At 39.9% G+C, this 19,090-nt stretch overlaps 1 protein-coding gene across 3 annotated transcripts in view; it reads right to left on the bottom strand.

The window, feature by feature from the left end:
- TMEM131L (transmembrane 131 like) overlaps positions 1 to 19,090 on the bottom strand; it is an 82,617-nt gene that overhangs the window by 20,939 nt on the left and 42,588 nt on the right. For 2 of the 3 annotated variants that reach the window (XM_064148683.1, XM_064148685.1), the window contains exons 8-19: positions 15,602 to 15,679; positions 13,608 to 13,761; positions 11,351 to 11,409; positions 10,933 to 11,041; positions 9,859 to 9,961; positions 8,408 to 8,561; positions 7,630 to 7,800; positions 7,263 to 7,332; positions 5,121 to 5,238; positions 4,270 to 4,411; positions 3,170 to 3,279; positions 333 to 405 (exon numbers count right to left, since the gene is read on the bottom strand). In XM_064148683.1, the coding sequence (XP_064004753.1) occupies positions 333 to 405; positions 3,170 to 3,279; positions 4,270 to 4,411; positions 5,121 to 5,238; positions 7,263 to 7,332; positions 7,630 to 7,800; positions 8,408 to 8,561; positions 9,859 to 9,961; positions 10,933 to 11,041; positions 11,351 to 11,409; positions 13,608 to 13,761; positions 15,602 to 15,679 (1,341 nt within the window). The remainder of the gene's footprint in view (positions 1 to 332; positions 406 to 3,169; positions 3,280 to 4,269; positions 4,412 to 5,120; positions 5,239 to 7,262; positions 7,333 to 7,629; positions 7,801 to 8,407; positions 8,562 to 9,858; positions 9,962 to 10,932; positions 11,042 to 11,350; positions 11,410 to 13,607; positions 13,762 to 15,601; positions 15,680 to 19,090) is intronic. The other variant, XM_064148684.1, reaches the window with a different exon arrangement.

Below are 19,090 nucleotides of genomic sequence, written 5' to 3'. Positions count from 1 at the left end.
TCTAGCTTCCAACTCAAAAGCCTACTACTTCAGGGTTAGCTTAGTGCTGTATCAGAGTCCCAATACAGAATGCAAACGATAGCCTCCTAAACACCTGCACATAAGCTTGCAGGCATGGCACAAGCTCCCTCCCTAGAGCTGTTTTCAAAACAGACTCAAACTTTGAAAAACCCCCAAAAATGAACTGCAAAGATACAAGCCTGACCAAGAATCAAGAAAACACTATTAAACGGCTTTGATTAGCACCTGGGAACAACTCAGATCCACACAGCTTAACAAAGCTTTTTCTGGTGTGTCAAACCCACTTTTCCTATCAAATTGAGCCATCTTACCTTGTGTGAACATTCGGTCAGCAGCCTGAATTCAGTGGTTGTGAAGTTAATAGCTTGAGTATTTATGCCAAACCTAATTAAAACAAACAAAAAAAAAATGAAGCTCCCCAAACTCAGTCTGTCAGCAGCACAGTGACATTTACTTTTAAGTGAAGAATACTTTTTAAACTATTTTGGCAGACGTGAAATACAGTGGAAATGTGGGACTGCTCTTTAACAGAATACACTACAAACCAGTCCAATGTGGATCCCACACATTTGGAAAGCATACAAATGGACAAGCATCTTGGATCTCTCAGCATACGATAGTACAAGAGATCATTATCAAGAAGCACAATTTCTAAGCCACACACAAAGACAAATGCCCTAAAGCTTTTTCTGCCTACATAACTGTTAAGAAATAATCATTATCAAATCTCATCACTTACATTACTGTAATATTCCTTGTTCTGCCTAGCATTTGTTTGGGACAAATTAATGTTTTGTTTCATATACTTGACAAATTGAATTCACTTACAAGCAGTTGATTATTTGCCTGAGAGCAAATTATAAGCATTTGGCATTAAGATATTAAAAACAGACATAAGAAAACCAATATTCACAGATTGGTTTAGGTTGGAAGGGACCTTAAAGATCATCTAGTTGCAACCTTCCTGCCATGGGCAGGAACACCTTCCACTAGACCAGGTTGCTCAAGGCCTTATTGTGCAAAGACATTTTAAAGAGGATTACGACACTTAAAGAGTTTGCAAACGCTGCAGCATTAGCACAAAGCTAGCAAACGGTTGCAACAGAGAATCTGTACCAGTACACATAGCTATCTGCAAGAACGTGGCCAGGACCAGGGAAGTGATTATCCCCCTGGTGAGGTCACACCTTGAATGCAGTTCAGTTTTGGGACCTCCTTTCCTAAAAAGATACTAAGGTGTTGGAGTGGGTCAAGAGAAAGGCAATGAAGGTGGTAAAGGGTCTGGAGAACAGGTCTGGTGAAGAACAGCTGAGGGAGCTGGTATTGTTCAGTGTAGAGAAAAGGAGGCTAAGGGGAGACTTCCTGGCTCTCTAAATGTCCCTGGGAAGAAGGCTGGAGCCTGATGTGTGTTGGTGTCATCTGCCTAGTGACAAGTGGTAGGACAAGAGGAAACAACTTCAGGTTGCATCAGCAGAGGCTTATGTTGAACACTAGGAACAAATTTTTCACTGAAAGGGTTGTGAAGCCCTGGAACAGGGCAGCAGGGAAGCCATCATAGAATCAACCAGGTTGGAAGAGACCTCCAAGATCATCCAGTCCAACCTAGCACCCAGCCCTATCCAGTCAACTAGACCATGGCACTAAGTGCTGCATCCAATCTTTTCTTGAACGCCTCCAGGGACGGTGACTCCACCACCTCCCTGGGCAGCCCATTCCAATGGCAAATCACTCTCTGGGAAGAACTTCCTCCTAACATCCAGCCTTTCCTTCCCCCAGCACAATTTGAGACTGTGTCCCCTTATTCTATTGCTGTTTGCGTGGGAGAAGAGAGCAACCCCCACCTGGCTACAGCCTCCCTTCAGGTAGTTGTAGACATCCCTGGAGACATTTAAAAGCTTTGTAGATGTGGTGCTGAGGAACATGGTTTAGCATTGGGCAAACGGCTGGACTCTGGATGGTCTTTAAGGTCTTTTCCAGCCTAAGTGATTCTATGACAGCTGAGGATGTACCTCTCCAGTAAACCGACAACAAATATTTGGTGAATTATTAAGTAAATGTGAGGCTTCCACCTACACTGAAGGACACCTGAGCATCTGTAAAATTTATATTATAAATGACCAATGGACCTCCAGTCACTGAACTGGAAATTCACTTCTAATTTTCTGTGACATCAGGTAAAAAAAAAAATCAACAGTTAATGCACATGATTTCTGTAAAACCAAGATCCATGCAAACAAAGAGTGTGCACATTCAGAGCAAAGGTAATTTCAAACCACTAGAAAAGTCTATGTGAAAATTGTATTTAGTATGCAAACAGATGGAGTTATTAAAGTGCATATATATACACACACAAACACACAGAGGTACGTAAAGAAGTTAGGTTATGGCAGCAATTACACAGGAATTTATATCCCAAATAAGCAAGTTACACCTAGGCATGTGAGTAGTCCCTGCTGGCTCCAACAAAGCAAACAGTCCTACCAAATACACAGTTACTCAAAGCTACATGTGACATCTAGGGGCTTATTTTATACCATACCCTTTTATACTATTCATCCAACTCTTATCTAGATTTCTCATTAGATCTTCTCATTTCTAAAACAGGAAGTTCAAAATAATGGAGAAACATTTCCTTAGTTTATTCTAAACATTTATGCTAGGGGTCCTAACTCCTCAATTGTAATTTTTTTTCTGGCTCCTGCTTCTTCTAACAAGAGGTTTTACCTATGAAAAAGCTAAAAAGCCTTTTTCTGGTGGGAAAAAGCTCTTTCCTCCTCACTCAGTCTACAGATTCTGTACACCTGGCAACCGGTTGTGCAAGGAGATGCACATCTTTAGTTCTGCAGGTTGCATCTCTCACTTGGGCACCTTGCACAAGCTTGCACAAAGCTTTGGATCTTAAAAGATGACCAATTATAGTCTACACCTGCCAGACAAACTTACAGAAAACATGCTCAATTTGATTTTATTAAGCTCCCATCATATAAGGAGCTGCTCTGAACATATCTTCCAAAATAGGTTGGAACATTGTCTCCACCTCAGTTAACACTTTGAAAAATTAAAACAAACAATAAGCAATAATCATAAAGTGTGGCAAATACATCTTTTACAAGTGAAAACAGTATCCCTAAACAGTTATACTCATTACCATTTGTTGAGCAGACTCAGTGAAGCTTGGGGATCTGGGTAGTAAGAAAGAGGCAGAAGCTGCAACGTAACTGGGAAGGATGATGGGTTTCTTAGTACGAAATAATTTACCTAAAGAGTTTGGAGGGGAAAAAAATAGTTTAAAAACTAAACACTTGAGAACTGGAAGGCAAAACAATTCAGCACTGGCAATATGATCTGCATTTCAAGGGACTTCAATCTGGTTTCTGTCTTAATGCAACATAACCATGCGTGTGGAAAACTGCCTGGAGCAACAGAACATGCCACCACTGTCACCATTTGATAAAAGAGGAAAAAAACAACCAAACAAAAAAACCCAACAGCTAGGAGTGCATGAAGAATTACATGTACAAAAACACAGATCTCCTCCACCCCCAAACAAGCCTTTCATTTGAATTTTGATTTACACAGGCAGACATAAAGAAAGCTCTTCCAGAAAAGAAGGTGAAGTTAGTTAAGCGCTACCCTTTCTGACAGAAGTGTGAAGTACAGGCAGGTTATATGCGTTACTATAATGATTGACAATTAAAAGTCATGAATGAAACATTAAGATAATTCACAGTATGTGCACATAAGAACTATTTCCATGTGACTGGTTCTGGCCCAGGCTAGGTTAGTAGTGACCTAAACCTGACGAACAAGAAAGAAACAAGTGTCAGTGTGGTTGGAAGACACATTGCTCTGCTGATCTCTTAAGTGCTCAATGTCTCTTGCAAATGTTTTATTCACTTCTGTTATGTATAAGACAGTGGCATGACGAAGGTCATCCCATAACCAGAGGCATCATTACTGACAGTACATCCTATCTCTAGTCCCAAGTTCATCTTTTTACCACAATCATGTACCTTAGAAAATGATGCAATTACTAGTTAACACCTACACTGCTTTACTCCTCTCCCTGTACTAAAATGCTGTCAAAGAATCAAAGGGATACAAATCTGATCTCTTAGATTAGATTTCAAAGCACCTATCTACAAGTAGTATGAAAATGCTAAGCATCATCAACTATTAACTGCAAAATTTGCTAAACAAGCTAACTACACATCAATTAAGAAAAACTGTAACAGCACCCATCCTTACCATACTGTTTTTAACTGCTGTGGCACTGAAGTTGAGTGTAAGGCCAGGCTCTGTAGTCAATCGTGGCAAGAAAAAGGCAAAGGACTCCTCTTTAGGCTTCTTCTGGTGAATGAAGTGAGCCAATCCTAAAATATTTCTCCTGCTTTATTGGCAAAACCAGAAAGTTTTGTTAATTTATTTTTTCCTTTCAAATAAAACCCAATACCTCTGCTATGATTTTGCCATGACCTCTAATTACATCAATGAACTTTTCCCTGAAAATGGTCTTCACAAAATCCATAAAGCTGTAACCTAGTAGTAGTGAGTCAGTGTAACTTAAGTACATCCCTCCAATCTCCACTTTTCCACTTGCATCACAACTGTTGTTTCCACAGCTCTGACACACCATCTCTACAAGAATTGCTCAGCCACAGCAACTGCCTCCTCCCCAACATCCCCAGTATGCAGTATCCATCAGGCCAGGGACTAAAATCCTAAAACTGATTCAAAGACCTTGCTTCTGAAAAGACTGCTAATAGGATCTGTTGAGGAAGGACTCATGCAATCCCATAAATGATAGAGTAAAACATGCTTTGACTGCTTCTACACTATGTAGCTGTGGTGGTGTTATTGTAGTCAGAATGTTATTTACATTCCTAAGTTTGGGCATCTCAAGTTTTTATTTTTGGCTGGCAATGCCTTGAAAGGTAAGCTGGGTGCTTGGGGTATTCTGGACTCCAGGCGTTGAGATAACTGAAGTGCATGAAGGGCAAAAATATTTGTTCTAATTAAGAATACCTCAGAACAGCAATAGTCTTTCTTACAACAGTGTAGTAGCTTAAATTAAGACACAAAACAGATTCTGTACAGACCTGCAGGCTTCTCCATGTCTTACTTTTTGCCATCTCTCATAAAGTTCAGTTGCAAGCTCAGAATCCACATCCCAGGCAGAACGGTTCAGAGAGAGACTCTTCTGCCAAAGCAGATTTGCTGAAACAGTTAACAGAGTTTTCATGTTTTATAGAGATAACATTTGGTCCTCCATTGATTTAGTCCCCAACACAAGTACACAGTATATGCAGAGGGTGCTGACACACAAACCTGCTTTTCCTCTTCAAAATAACTATGTGAGGGTATATGTGTATCTATCTATTATTGTTCATACCTGATATACTTAAAAAAAACCCAAACACCAGCTACAAATACTCTTCTGTTCTCAGAGATGTCCCACAGAGACAGCAGCTCTACATGCAGACCACAGTATGGGTATTGTACAGGCTTTTCATGTTTCAGCAAGCCCTTTCAACTGTTGCTGTTTCTAATGGCTTACCACTGAAAAGTCATTATGTTATGAATAGTCTTTACACAGAACTCTCCACTGGTGCCAATGAAGTATCATGATAATATACTGTTCTCTGCACAGTAGTAACAACAGCAATACCAGGGAGCAAAACAATTCTCATAGTTTGGCAGAAATGTTGTTTTCATTTTAGATTTTCTTTTCAAGTTGCTAATAATTTTCTCAAATTCTTAAGACCAAACTGCAAGGGCTAAAGATTAATGTCTTTTAGAAAGTTGTTAGTTCAAGCATTTTCACATAGCTAAAAGGACTTAGAAAAACAATTTTGGAAAGAAAACAAAAATGGCTTATTTTGGAAGTAATTTATTTTATAATCCTTAGCATTTAGAGTAACCAATTGAGATTGATGGTGACTGGACTAATCCAGCTTCAGGTCAGCAGTTTCAGGTTTGTGACTTAAGACTTTTCTAGCTAGCAAATGCTAGTATCCTAAATTAAAAGGTAGGTAGAATGCCTGTATGTGAAAATGTGATTATGGCTATCACTGGAATGGAAAAAAAGTAAGCAACAGGAACTGACTTGCAGCAGCAATATTCCTTGATACAAATTTTGAACAAACAACCCCCACTTGCTTTAAAGATATGTACCTAAGTGTGCACACGCATCAGTAATTCTTCAGGTCACTTCAGCTCACCTTTGTACATCTGACTGACTGCTATTGCCTTCTTCATATGAAAATACATTTTAGGACAGCATCTTCTTAAAATCACAACAGGGGAGCACTCATCTAATCATTTAAAGCCTATAGCTGCCTACTGAAACTCCTTAGTGTGCACAGATTAAAGAAACCTCACTACTCAGAATCAGCTTTTACCAGATTCAACATTCTTCAACCAGTAGCATGCCCACCATATTGGCCTAATGGTATAAAACACTGTATTTTGGTAAACATCAGTCTGGCACTTAAAACAGTTCCTGGGATTGCAGTATTTCGAGATACATGCCTCAGTTCCAGAAGGAATGAGATTCCTTCTTTCTGTTTCACACAGCAGAGCATTAAGTATGCCATTTTTATAAACCTGCTAAATGGTCTTTTGTAGAAATCCATGATGGCACTGCTGTGAGAAACAGATAAAGAGAAGGCCTGGAGATCTAACTCTGGCTAAAGGTAGGATACTGATCAACATTTCTCTTTTGTTTTCTATCAAAGACTCGACTCTCCAGACTCTGGACACATATTCACATATTCTAAGCATTTTAAGCTAGTTGAGAGGTTTATTCCACCTCAACACCTCCAGAGAACAGGCAAAGAAAGCAAGCAATTTTTGAAAACTTCTAGAAGAGTCTTAAACATTAGGTAACAAATGGGTAAATTTCAAGACAGAATGGAATTAGAGGTCTGAGATACTGCATAGAGTACTCAGTGGAGGTTACTTAAAGCTGTGTATATACTCCCAGAAAAGTGGATGTTTTTAGATGATATAGAACTAAGTACTTCAAGTGTACCTGAGACTGGATGAGGCAGTTAGTGTCATGGTTTAGCTCATTAGAAGGGTTAAGTAAAAGTTGATCTTGATGATCCTATAGGTCTTTTCCACCCTGGTTAATTCTGTGATTCTGTGAATATTCTCATTACAAGTCCTGCTACATTAAAATGAATTTTCTACAGTAAAACTACTGCCAGATGCCTAGGAAAAAAAATGGACAAGCCTACCTGCATCAGACTTTCCCAAGTAACACTGAATATCACAGTGGGCAATCACTTCAAAATGAAGATCTCCCTGCTGGAAAACCAAAACAAAAATGGTAATTGACCATGTAACAAAACAACAGGATAAATTCCACTTTCTCAGTTCATATTTTCGATGAATCACAGAGGATAAAGATTGCCTGGAGTACTGCAATTCATTGATGTTCAACTCTGGGGGCTTAACTTCTCAAGCTACAGAATGGTTTCACAGAATGGTCTCGTACTGAGTTCTTCTTTTGGGACAAAGAGTCAAACTTCTATTCTAAGAAGGAGGATGCTGCAGTTCGATTTGTAGTGCATAATAATAATTCAGCACAACTGAATACAATACCTTGGACACAGTTGAGTATATCTGCAGAGGTATTTCAAACATTACTCCCACATTTGTAGCCAAATAAATACTAGAAAGCACATTTGTTACAGTGTCTTTTGCACTGAGCTTCAAAGAAAATACATTCCAGCAGCCTGGAGGTAGAGTCAAAGGTTCAGCAAAGTTCAGAATCTAGAGAGAATCAAACAACTGAATTAGAATGGGTATAGTAGTTTTGGTGCAAGTGATACCTTAAAGAATGAAAACTTTTTCTTCTTTCGTGATTTTGCTGCTCTTGCACACATATGTGCACATAACTGATCCATCCTATCTAAATATACAAAGAGCCAATTAGATGCTTGTATCATGTGCTTATTCATAAACCAGATTTGTCTGGTTTAAATCAAGCAATTGTGCAAGTAAATTACTGGCTTTGCCTTCTAAACTTCAAAGCTCATCTATGTATTAAAGACTTCCATTACAGCCTATGAAGAAATGCTGAATCCTATGGAGCACAAATGCTTCAGTGGTCTGTAATTTGATGCATCTGTAGCTGCTAACTCAAATGAAAGCACAGTTGTGAATAGAACAATACAAAACCAAGCTGGACAGTAAATAATGTCTATTGGAAAAGTCAGCTTTTCAGGATCTGAGACTTACAGGCCTTACATATATCTTTATTTTTCACTTTATTTCCATCAGTTTTGATAACACCAAGTACTTCAAAGAACCTTTTTTGTACGACAAAGTGACATATCCTTAAAGACAAAATATTATATGAAATAACAGTAAAGCTTACCTTTAAAATATTTTTTGTTTCTCTGGCTATGAAGACTTCATTCAGTTCAACACTGAAGTCAAAATTGTTTGTAAACCATATAGACCAAAATCCTGAAGTATTACGATGTGGTTCTATATGAAACAATGCTGCAGAAGGATCTATTTCAAAATACCTGTATACAAACACAGAAAAATATTACATACATCTGAGACTGTTCTTGAGCACGAGTGTCTGCACATGAGGTAGTATTCTTGCATAACAAGATTCTTTTGAGGTTTTAAGGAGAAAGAACATCATTATTTCCTTTGGAATACTGACATAAAATATCAGAGGAAAAAATTACAAGAACAATGTCAAGGATGTAGGCAGGTAAATCACTCTACCCTCCTGCTATGTGACAGTACAACATGGTCTACCGTTCTGTGATTTGGTAGTTTGTAAGAGATTGGAAAAGACTGAAGTAAAGACTTAATTTTTTTTGTGTAACTATTCTGCTTCAGTGTCAGATTAATAAGGGTGGTGGAAGTTTTATCACAAAGTGAAAGCAGCATTTAGATGATATCTTTGATGAAATTCCTCCTGAACAAAATATACAGAACTCTTGCCTGAAGTGTCACAGGTCTGTTTTGGCAAATGACAGAGCAACAGTAAGAACCATGGAATCGCACAGGATGTCAGGGCTGGGACTTTGAAAGATCATCTAGTCCAACCCCCATGCCAGAGCAGAATCGCCGGTACCGGATCACACTGGAACATATCTAGGCGCATTTTGAATATGCCCAGAGAAGGAGACTCCACAACTCCCCTGGGCAGCCTGTTCCAGTCTTCCATCACCCTCAGTGAAAAATATTCTCCCTCATGTTTACATGGAACTTCCTATGCCCTGACTTCCACCCATTGCCCCTTGTTCTGTCATTAGGCATCACCAAGAAGAGCCTGATCTTTTCCTCTTGGCACTCATCCTCTACATATTTATAAACATTGATGAGGTCAACCGTCAGTCTCCTCCTCTCCAAACTAAAGAGCCTCAGCTCTCACAGTCTCTCCTCATAAGGAAGGTGATCCACTTAATCATTTTTGTGGCTCTGTGCTGGATTCTTTCAAGCAGCTCCCTGTCATTCTTGAACTAAGGGCCCCAGAACTGGACACAGTATTCCAGATGCAGCCTCACTAGAGCAGAGTAGAGGGGAAGGACTAACCACACCCCTTGTAAATACGTTCTAGAATGGCACTGGCCCTCCTGGCCACAAGAGCACATGAAGCCTCTTCATTATCCTTGGAATCATTCCATGACAACACAAGCTAACCTCATCTCCTAAAGTAGGGTAAAATATTGTTCTTATAGACTCATCACAGAATCAACCAGGTTGGAAGCAACCTCCAAGATCATCCAGTCCAACCTATCACCCAGCCCTATCCAACCAACTAGACTATGGCTGTCAACAAACAAAAATCCACTGTCAACCTACCCTTCCATCACAGGACAGGAAAGACAGGCTTTTAGCGTTGTAGTGCCTTCCAGCTGATTATTCTTTCTGTCAGTATAAGGACTTCCACTGTCACAGGATGCAGCTGGGTAAAGAACAGACATACAGAAGAATAAAACAGCCAGAACAAAAGCAAATCCACCACTATTTTCATATGAGTACTTGGAAGAACACTGAACCAGGAATCCTTGCCAATTCCATTTTCACACAGGTGAGCAAAGCACTTGATTGCTTATTTTCTTATTTTCAGAGGATCCAAACTTTACTTTAAGAAAAATTTCTGAATCCTACACACTTGAAAACAAACATATGCACAACAAGGCTGCAAAGAGCAACCTGACCAATTTTAACTGCATGCCCCTGGCACAGCAGTCCTACTAACTGTGCATACTGCCTCCTTTCAATAAACAGAAAAAAAGAATTGCTCTGGAAAAAAAGAATCACTGAACATATAATCTCTTCTTTCTTATTTGCCCTTTTCTACTAGGAAAAAGAAGTCCCCAGGTCAGTATGCAAGCAGCCTGTTTCATAAACGTTTGAAGTCTATGCACTGCAGTCTAGTGGTCAGAATAAGAAACAGGCTGCAGTCAGGAATGCTTAAATGTAAATCTGTGCTCTTTCACAAACATGCCTGGTCTCAGGCAAGCCTCTTCAATGATGCTGCCAAGAAATGTCATAGGAAGTGACCACCCAAGCACAATAGCCTTCAGAAAATACACTGGAAACAGAAAAATAACCACAAATTGTAAAAGGATGCTGAGAAGCACATTCAATAATTATGCTTATTGTAAAATCAGCTAACATTTTAGCAAATGTTTTCACCTTCTTCTTAAAACATGTATATCTTAGAGCCTTCCATTGGCTTAAGAGGAAGCACAGATGTGCAAAAATGGTGGAAACAATTAACAGAAAGAACTCACCCTCCTCCTCAGAAAAGTCTGGACAAGTTGAACTGGAGAACTTTCAAGGGTCTCTTATTTGCTGAGAAAAGTTACTATCTTGTAATCGAATCCTGTTTGACCATATTATCTATATGTGTGTACACACATCCCCTACCTTTACAAGAAATAGAAGCAACCTTTGTAAAGTTGGTAGACGATGAAGATAGCAGTACTGGCTGAAACTCCAGAGGTGATGTGTCTTTTGCTGATAACTGACGTATTTCCTGCACAAAGATAAGACATAATGACCCATGTAATAGTATTAACATTACTATTGTAGCTCCAGTGTTATTGTGTCTTCTTGCCAAATTTGCAAATCATTATCTGCCACTTTTTCACATCTCCTAAACCAATCTATGGATTTTTATCCGTGTTCATAGCTATGCCTTAAAAAGAAATTGCGCTTCAGTGATGGGGATTTCTATCTAAAAGACCTATTAGATGATTTGACACATTTTAAACATACAGAAGTGGCATATTTGGTAACAAAATGACTCTGTTACTACAGAGTAAGCCAGTGGCCCCACAGTTACCTGTATATGCACAAGGCTGTTCCCAGAATGCATAACGTACACATCTACTGAAGAACCACCTGTCCAAAAGAATGAATGCTGAGGTAAGTTCACCAAGAATGGATGCACTCTTGCTTTGTCAGATATTCATATGAAAAGCAATCCCAACTTAAATTTCAAAATCTTTGTGTGACAGCTACCCTGGTAAAAAGGAGGAACTATTCAATCTTGAGTTGGCAATTGTTTCCTACAGGAGTAGAAATTTCCTCGGTAGGCCTTCTGGCCACAAGGATGAAAAGTGAGTCTCCTTTCATTGTCTCCTAAATCCATGATGAAGCACAACTCCCCCCTTTCCCACAGGCTGCAAGACAGGAGGCACAGTTGAAGGGAACAAGGACAGCTGATGCTGCCATAACTTTTCAGGTGTAAAGGCCAAGCTAGCAATAGCACAAGAGAATCTAGTAAAAACTACTCTGTAAGCACACAGCTATACAAGGTCCTGGCTCACCTAATTTGCACAGCAAGCATTCTCAGGAGACAATACAAAGCTGGACCTACTGCTCAACACCTTTCGGGCTTAAAATATGAATGGTCCCATCATCTGCTAGTATAGTAACATACTGACTACAGCAACAGAAGATAAGCATAATTTAGCTGTACCATCTTAATGGCAGGTGAAAGCTACACTGGGTACCCAACCTTTATTGCTGGCAGAGCTACATTCCTGCACACAGGACCAAAAGCAGAGCACCAGGACAGAACAAGATGACTACTATACTGAGGTGGTCATCACATTTCATAGAATCATACAAGTGCAGGATCAGGCACATCTTTTCATGAGGGAGGATGACCTGAGTCCTTGTTCATACTGGAGTTACATCAGCAGATGCAGGCTGACAGAAAAGGACATTCTCCCAATTCACCAGGCACAATTTCTGATGAGTGTATTTTACTCAGCTTCTTAGACACAAGACTACAGGTACCAGCCTCCAAAAGAGGGTTCAGGAAGTTGATTCTGAGCAAACAAAAGCTCCACATACCCACAGCTGTTGAAAGCACATACTCCTCTTCAGCCTGTGCAACCTTGTCCACCTGCTGCCTGACTCTAGATGCTGACACAAGTACTGTACGCTGGCACAGCACCATACTCCCTTACTGTAATCTTTTCCTCCAGACTGTTTCTCATTTAATTATACCAGTGGAAGGCATGCAAGCACTGAAGTTTGATATATGAAACCACACCAGTACCAATGCAGCAAGATTTCCAACCAACAGCAAGTCCAAAGGGCCTACACAAGCAACCACTAAACACAGTGAGGACTCTTCCCTGCATTACATTTAATAAAAACCAGCCTTAGAAGCATATTTCCAGTACTTTAAGCATGACAAGTGTTAACAGTGAGCATCCTGTTCACAGATGTGAACAATTCTCTATCAGCATCAGAAGAAATCTATGTTCCAAACATAACAAATTGCTATCATCTTACCAGCAGTGAATCTAGGGTTAGAGTGGGTATTTCAGTTTCAGCTCTGTGTAAACATCACAGAACAGACACAAGGGCAACAGCATATACTGTTTTCACTACATCTTGAAAAGAATTTCTCAAAATCAAAACAAAAAATTTTCTTTCTAAACATTGTTGAAAATATTATTTTAATCTGGATTCTTAAGTAGTTCCTTCTTCAATCAGAAAGTCAAACTGGCAGAAATGTGTAAGAAAAGCCATTCAAATAGACTGCAAAGTTCTATAAATAATTTTAAATCCCCTGGATTCAAAGGATTTGTTCACCTAATAAATGTTGCATAAAGAAACTGCAAGGTGTTGATTGTTTGGACTGTGGAATTTTAGCTTACAAGGATCAAATGATGTTCATATCTGCATTACCTCATTACCCTACTTTCCAAAACAGCCAGTATCCCCAGTACTGTACAAACCACTCTGCCTTCACAATTCTAATATGATTAATTAATGAAGTTATAGAAATTGAAGGGCTATGACATATTTGCATACTATTTAAGCAGATGCACAAGAAAGAGGAACTAAAGAATTAAAGAGATGTAGTTTACAACTTTACCATCATCACCCTTATAAAGAGGACTGCACTTACAGTAGCACTGCCCTAAACAACGTGGTTGATAGGCTCTGTTAACTGATTTGTTTCCCCTTACTTGCAAAATTTAGCAGTCCTTGAATTTGACTCAATTTAGCACATGAAATTACAACTTAGGCATTAAACCCACGTTCTATTACAATTAACAGTCATATTCACAACTTACCTGAGGTCTTCGTTTTTTCCATTGCTACATAAACTACAAAAAGATTCTCCAGTAAGTATTGTCTGTGCTCCACAAAATCTTGTTGGGCATTTTCCATTCTTACCGTTAAGGTCATTTCTAGCAGCATTGGGTCGTCGGACATAAAACAGCAACTCTGGAGAGAGACAAAGGGACATGGTGTGTGTATGGTGGGGAAGGGAATGGAGACGATTTACCATAGTTAAGGTACCTTGAGAAGTTAATCACAGGTATTGTACATGTGTGTTTCCAGCACCTAAGTGTGAGCAAAACAAAGTAATTCAGACCTCTGCTAAAATCTCAGCAGAAACTGAAGACAGTGCAGGCAGAGACAGCACAGCAAAACCAAAGATAAACAGGTGAAAAGGACAGTGAATTTTGAATGAATGTAAACTTATAAACTGTGTCAGTCTCACCTCAGGGACTGCAAAACAATTGTTTTGTTAAATCCTGCCTTCAATAAAATATGCCATAAAAGACTGGTGCATGGGTCTTAATGGTAGGAAGACAGTTCACATTCACTGCTCTGTTTATAGTTCACTTCTACAAATCCTATGCTTTTTGACTCCATTCTTTGCTGAAGTCATTAAAAAAACCCACCATGCAGGTACAATTCTGAACAGGAATCACTGCTGCCTGGCTAGAATAATTCAGGTAAATACAAATAGGATCTTATTTCCTTCTGTAAGGAGTGGCTGCTTTTAGATAGCTGAGTTTCAGCAGCTACCAAGACACAGACATCATCTCACAAAAAAGTGAAGTCAACCAGGCAAAACAAAACTCAGTAATCAATGGCCAGTAACAAACTTGTCCCATGTCACACCATGAAGATTGCTCAACTCAGCCTCTCGTGCCCTACCAAGAGGGCTAAATTTGCTCAGGAGAACAAGAAAAACTCCACTCCTGGCACACAAAACAACTCTTTTGAAGCAGCAGCAAAACCCCTTCAGCCAGTGTGAAGTGCTGGAAGGAGGTACAGTGTGAGTAGGGAAGCATCTCTGAGAAAAGATGCCAGCTCACCATTCACACAGCATAAAAGAAATCCTCAGCACATGAAATGGCTGCCAGGAACAGAAGAGGAGGCTGCTGTGGAGACTCAAGCATAGGAATGGTTTGCCCTTGGGAAGCTTGCATCAAAGAGCAGGCAACGGCACTATGTGCCATCTCAAATGTTCATGTGCATCTCAAGCCTAGCCTTGTCCATGAATGCAATCCATGAATCAAACACGGGAGTAAAACAGCACAGGATGACTGTGACGTGTAACACACAGAAAAACAGCCATCTAGTCTGGGCCTCATAATGCTTGATGAAAGAAAGGTGCCACAGACCATGGCATGGGCTTGTATATTTCATGCAATAAAATACCTTACCAAGTACTACTGTTGTTATGAACCAATACCCATTTACTGTTTAAGGCTCTTTGAGGAGAGAGGAGATTTCGGTGACACTGCCCAGGAGGAGAACTACTGTCCTGAACCCTATGAGCTCTTGAAGGAGACTTTTCTGCTAACAAGTTTGCCTCTCCTCAGCTCTGCCCAATGCCAAGGCCACCTTCAAAGCCTCCTGAGCATGTGGCCCAGGCAGCCCAGACAACAGGCTCTCAGCTCAAGGATGTCTTGTCAGTGTGAACCAGACACTTGTGAAACATTTCTGGAGAAAGGAAACTACAGGACTCCAATCACTTCTGTACTCCATGAAATAATCACAACACCTACAAATTAAAACACAGCCTGTTGGGCTGGTTTTGAGGTTTTTTGGAGGGGTAGGTGAAGCTGCAATGTAATATATGTTACATTTAATTTATACCACTGAGTACTGTTTTACAAGCACAGATAAAAGAAAAATTCCCTTTCAAACTGAAATACTGGAAATGGTATCATTACTGAAACTTCTAAGCTCTGCAATGTGATTCTGTGAATGTAACCCTGTAAACATGGATTAAAATAAGAATACTGAGACAGATGGCAAAACATACCTTAACTTGGTGATAGGCATCATTGGGTAAACTGCATTCAAGTTGAACACGTAAGAGACTGGCATTCATAGTTTCTGCCTGCAAGAAAGTGAAGAAAACTTCAGGCACATTGCTTCAAAAGATGTTACGATATAAAATTGATTCACACACCACACCTCTGTGACTGCTGACACATATCACAGTATCACAGTATCACCAATGTTGGAAGAGACCTCACAGATCATCAAGTCCAACCCTTTACCACAGTGCCCAAGGCTAGACCATGGCACCAAGTGCCACATCCAACCTTGCCTTGAACTGCATGAGACAGCAGCACAATGGAATTTTTTTAAGACAAATACAGCAATCAATCTTAAATTTTCATAAACTCCATCGTGAGCTACTCAAACAACTATTATGATACATTATTATTAAGTATTTATAAGGCATCAACAGGAACAACCCTTATAAACTTTCACATATCAATAAACCATATTCAACAGAGCCTTTTCTGTACAATATAAAAGCTTGTTTCCTTTCTTACTGTATATTTTATTTGCTGATTGGATACTAGAATACAGTTGCCATGCCAAGAACGTAATGCTTCTTGGATATGGTTTTATATCAAAATGGACACAAAAAAACCTGTTTGCCTTTTTATTGATTGGAAAGGGAAAAGACAACATTAAATGTGCCAGTCTGTAATGCACTCATAAATCTAACAGGCCAACAGTACCAAGAAAACCAAGCACAGTTCATAAAAGCTGCCAAATTACTTGTACAAACTATTCAGACAGTGTATCTTGATTCTAAATTACCTAAAATTGGAGCAACAGCTCTGCTACTTTACCAATGCCTTAATGATAGCAAAAGTACCCACTAGTTTTGAGACTGATGTGGACACACACACAAGAGTTTCTCTTGCCATACTGAACTATATATCTGAACGAGGTATCTACAGGTTCAAGTGATCTGAGTGAGGTATCTGCGGGTTCAAGTTTCTGGAGATGTCAATGCCACTGACTCTGAAGAATTTCAATAATTTGATGCTGAAGAGCAAAACTGGGAAGAATTTTTTTTTAAGCGTCCAACATTCTATTTTGCATCTTCCTGAGACAGGCAGAAGGGGGCAGGGTGCACCTAAGCAGAAAGCAGATCACAAGCGTTTTTCCACAGAGTCCAGTTTTAAACCTACGCTGCTAAAAGGAAGGCAACCTGCACTCTGCATTCCCGATTCAGAAGAGTTTCATATCAAAATGACTGGAGTTTCACACAAGAGGGCGATGTAACATCTGCAAAGGTGGTTAGCAGCAACTCAAAGCCTGTCCCCAGCTCAGCTCTTGAAGGGGAGGCGAATATCTACCACCTCTTTTCTTTTTTCTAAATGCTTTAGTACTTACCAGATTTTGAGAGCAGAATAAAAGCCCCATTTGATTACAAAAATATGCACCACTTACTAACTTCTCATGACCATGACTGCTAGTAGAGTTCTAACAAGGCAGTAAGATTATATAAAGTACAACGTAGGGGTTTGATTTTCTGGTCAGATAAACCTTGATGCTTAGACTTCCCTTCTCAGTGGTTCTCTAGAGAACACACCAACTGTCACGGTCCTAAATAAGGAGTTGTTAGCCTTCATTCAACGCCACTGTTCAAAGAAGTTTAATAAAACCCACACTCCTACCAACAATAATTTAAAAAATGATCAGATGAATCATACTTCTACTTTTTTTTAAATTCTTTTTTTCATCTGGCATAAGGTCTACAGAGGAAACTGCTGTCACCCTGAAACTGAACCTCACAGAGCAGGCACAGAGAGGCAAGAAATGCTACTGAGATCTATTTGATGTTGATCTCTATGGGAATGTTTTTATTTCTGTTTGTGAGGCTATCTTCAAAGCAGGAAAAGGCTCTTCATTTCTGTAAAGCATACAGTAGATACATAACTGTCATGTTTTACTCTCTTACATCACTGCTAGGATGGCTGTGTAACCATAAAGAAACGATAAAGCACCTGAGAAGAAAACACTGCTAGAAGCAGAGCTCCCAAGACAAAGCCAGGACCACATACACACCTCCCAGCAATGCAAGTACTCCATTTGCACCACAAATACCACTATCTAGGAATCGGAGCACAGGACTGAGTTATGCAGCATATGTTTGCACCAGAGGTTAACTAAAAGGAGAGGCACAGCACAAGGAGTAAAATCAGCACACTGTGGAGCAGTACAACCATAGTTCATCTCTTGGTGCCTCTACTCTGTATAGGTTCACATACACACGCATACACACTCAAATCCTGCGCAAATCAAATGGAGAAGTCTGATCGAAGCCACACAAATGAATTTCTTACCAGTTTTAGCAAGTACTTACATTTACATTTTAAAGAAATGGAAGCTGCTTTAATTAAAAAAAATATCCTAAAACCTGAACAATCTGATCTGCAAGCACCCCCACTGTCCTCAGAAAGATCTGCTTGCTGGGGACAGCTGTTTAGGGAAGAAGAATTCATCAATCAAAAGATTAAGGAAGCACCAACAGGATAGCTGGAACAGGAAAGCTCAACAGCCACCAAGAAACAATGGACCCAAAGTCACTTTTCAAGGAAGAATTAATTATTCTGCCTGAGGTGCTCTGTCAATTAAGTATGGCTCTATGCAAGATTTTCACAGATATATCCTTGCACCACTATCAAGACTGCAGAACTCCAATCACTTCCTGGACTTTGTCTACAGAGCAATTAAAGAAACAACCAAAAAACCACATAAGTATTGAACAAGCCTCCCCCTCACAATGCAAGCTGATACTTCAGCCTTTCTGTACTGGACAGTACCTGGCCCTAAAGAGCTCTTTCTACCCTGAATGGTGTTAATGAACTGTTTCTGTATAATGATTCAGCAGTTTCATCAGGTCTTTTGCAGGCAGTTATCAGTATGACACACCAAGAGAACTGCTGTACCACCTTCCTTCCATACACCCAAGCACCACACTGACACACATTTGCCTCTCTGATCCTCTGTCCACTGGCACAAAACACAGCTTTAGGAGTCTTGGGCTGCTGCCAACATATGCAGTATTTCCCATGTCATTGGTTCTCTGGGAAATCATCAAAGCATTGCCTGTGTCTCCTAAGATAAGACCTTCTGCCCTGCAGATCACCCCTCTACTAACGTTTCCGATGTGTTTGTACAGCATTTTGAACACAATAAGGCAGGGATGTACCTGCTCAGTTAGTGCTATATAAATACTAAAAAATGCCCCAAAGAGGCAATTGGAGTAAAGACTACATCTAAAAGCTGGATAAACAAAAATGACCTATATGGGCTCCACCATCTGTTACAGCTTAGTGGTAACTAGCCACGGCTGGATGGCCACGTGGACATACTATGATTTTGTAGCGTTGGACACAGTTCTTCTCTCCTCCTGACAAGCAAGCCAGGAGCCTGGAAATCCTGGGATCCAGGACTACAGCCAGAGTATGGCACTCCTGAACCTATGAAAAAGTGGAAA

The sequence above is a fragment of the Pogoniulus pusillus genome, chromosome 9 (assembly GCF_015220805.1).
Source record: "Pogoniulus pusillus isolate bPogPus1 chromosome 9, bPogPus1.pri, whole genome shotgun sequence".
NCBI classification, from domain to species: Eukaryota; Metazoa; Chordata; class Aves; order Piciformes; family Lybiidae; genus Pogoniulus; species Pogoniulus pusillus.
Note: the sequence above shows the minus strand (reverse complement) of the source record. Positions and strands in the feature narration are given on the sequence as shown.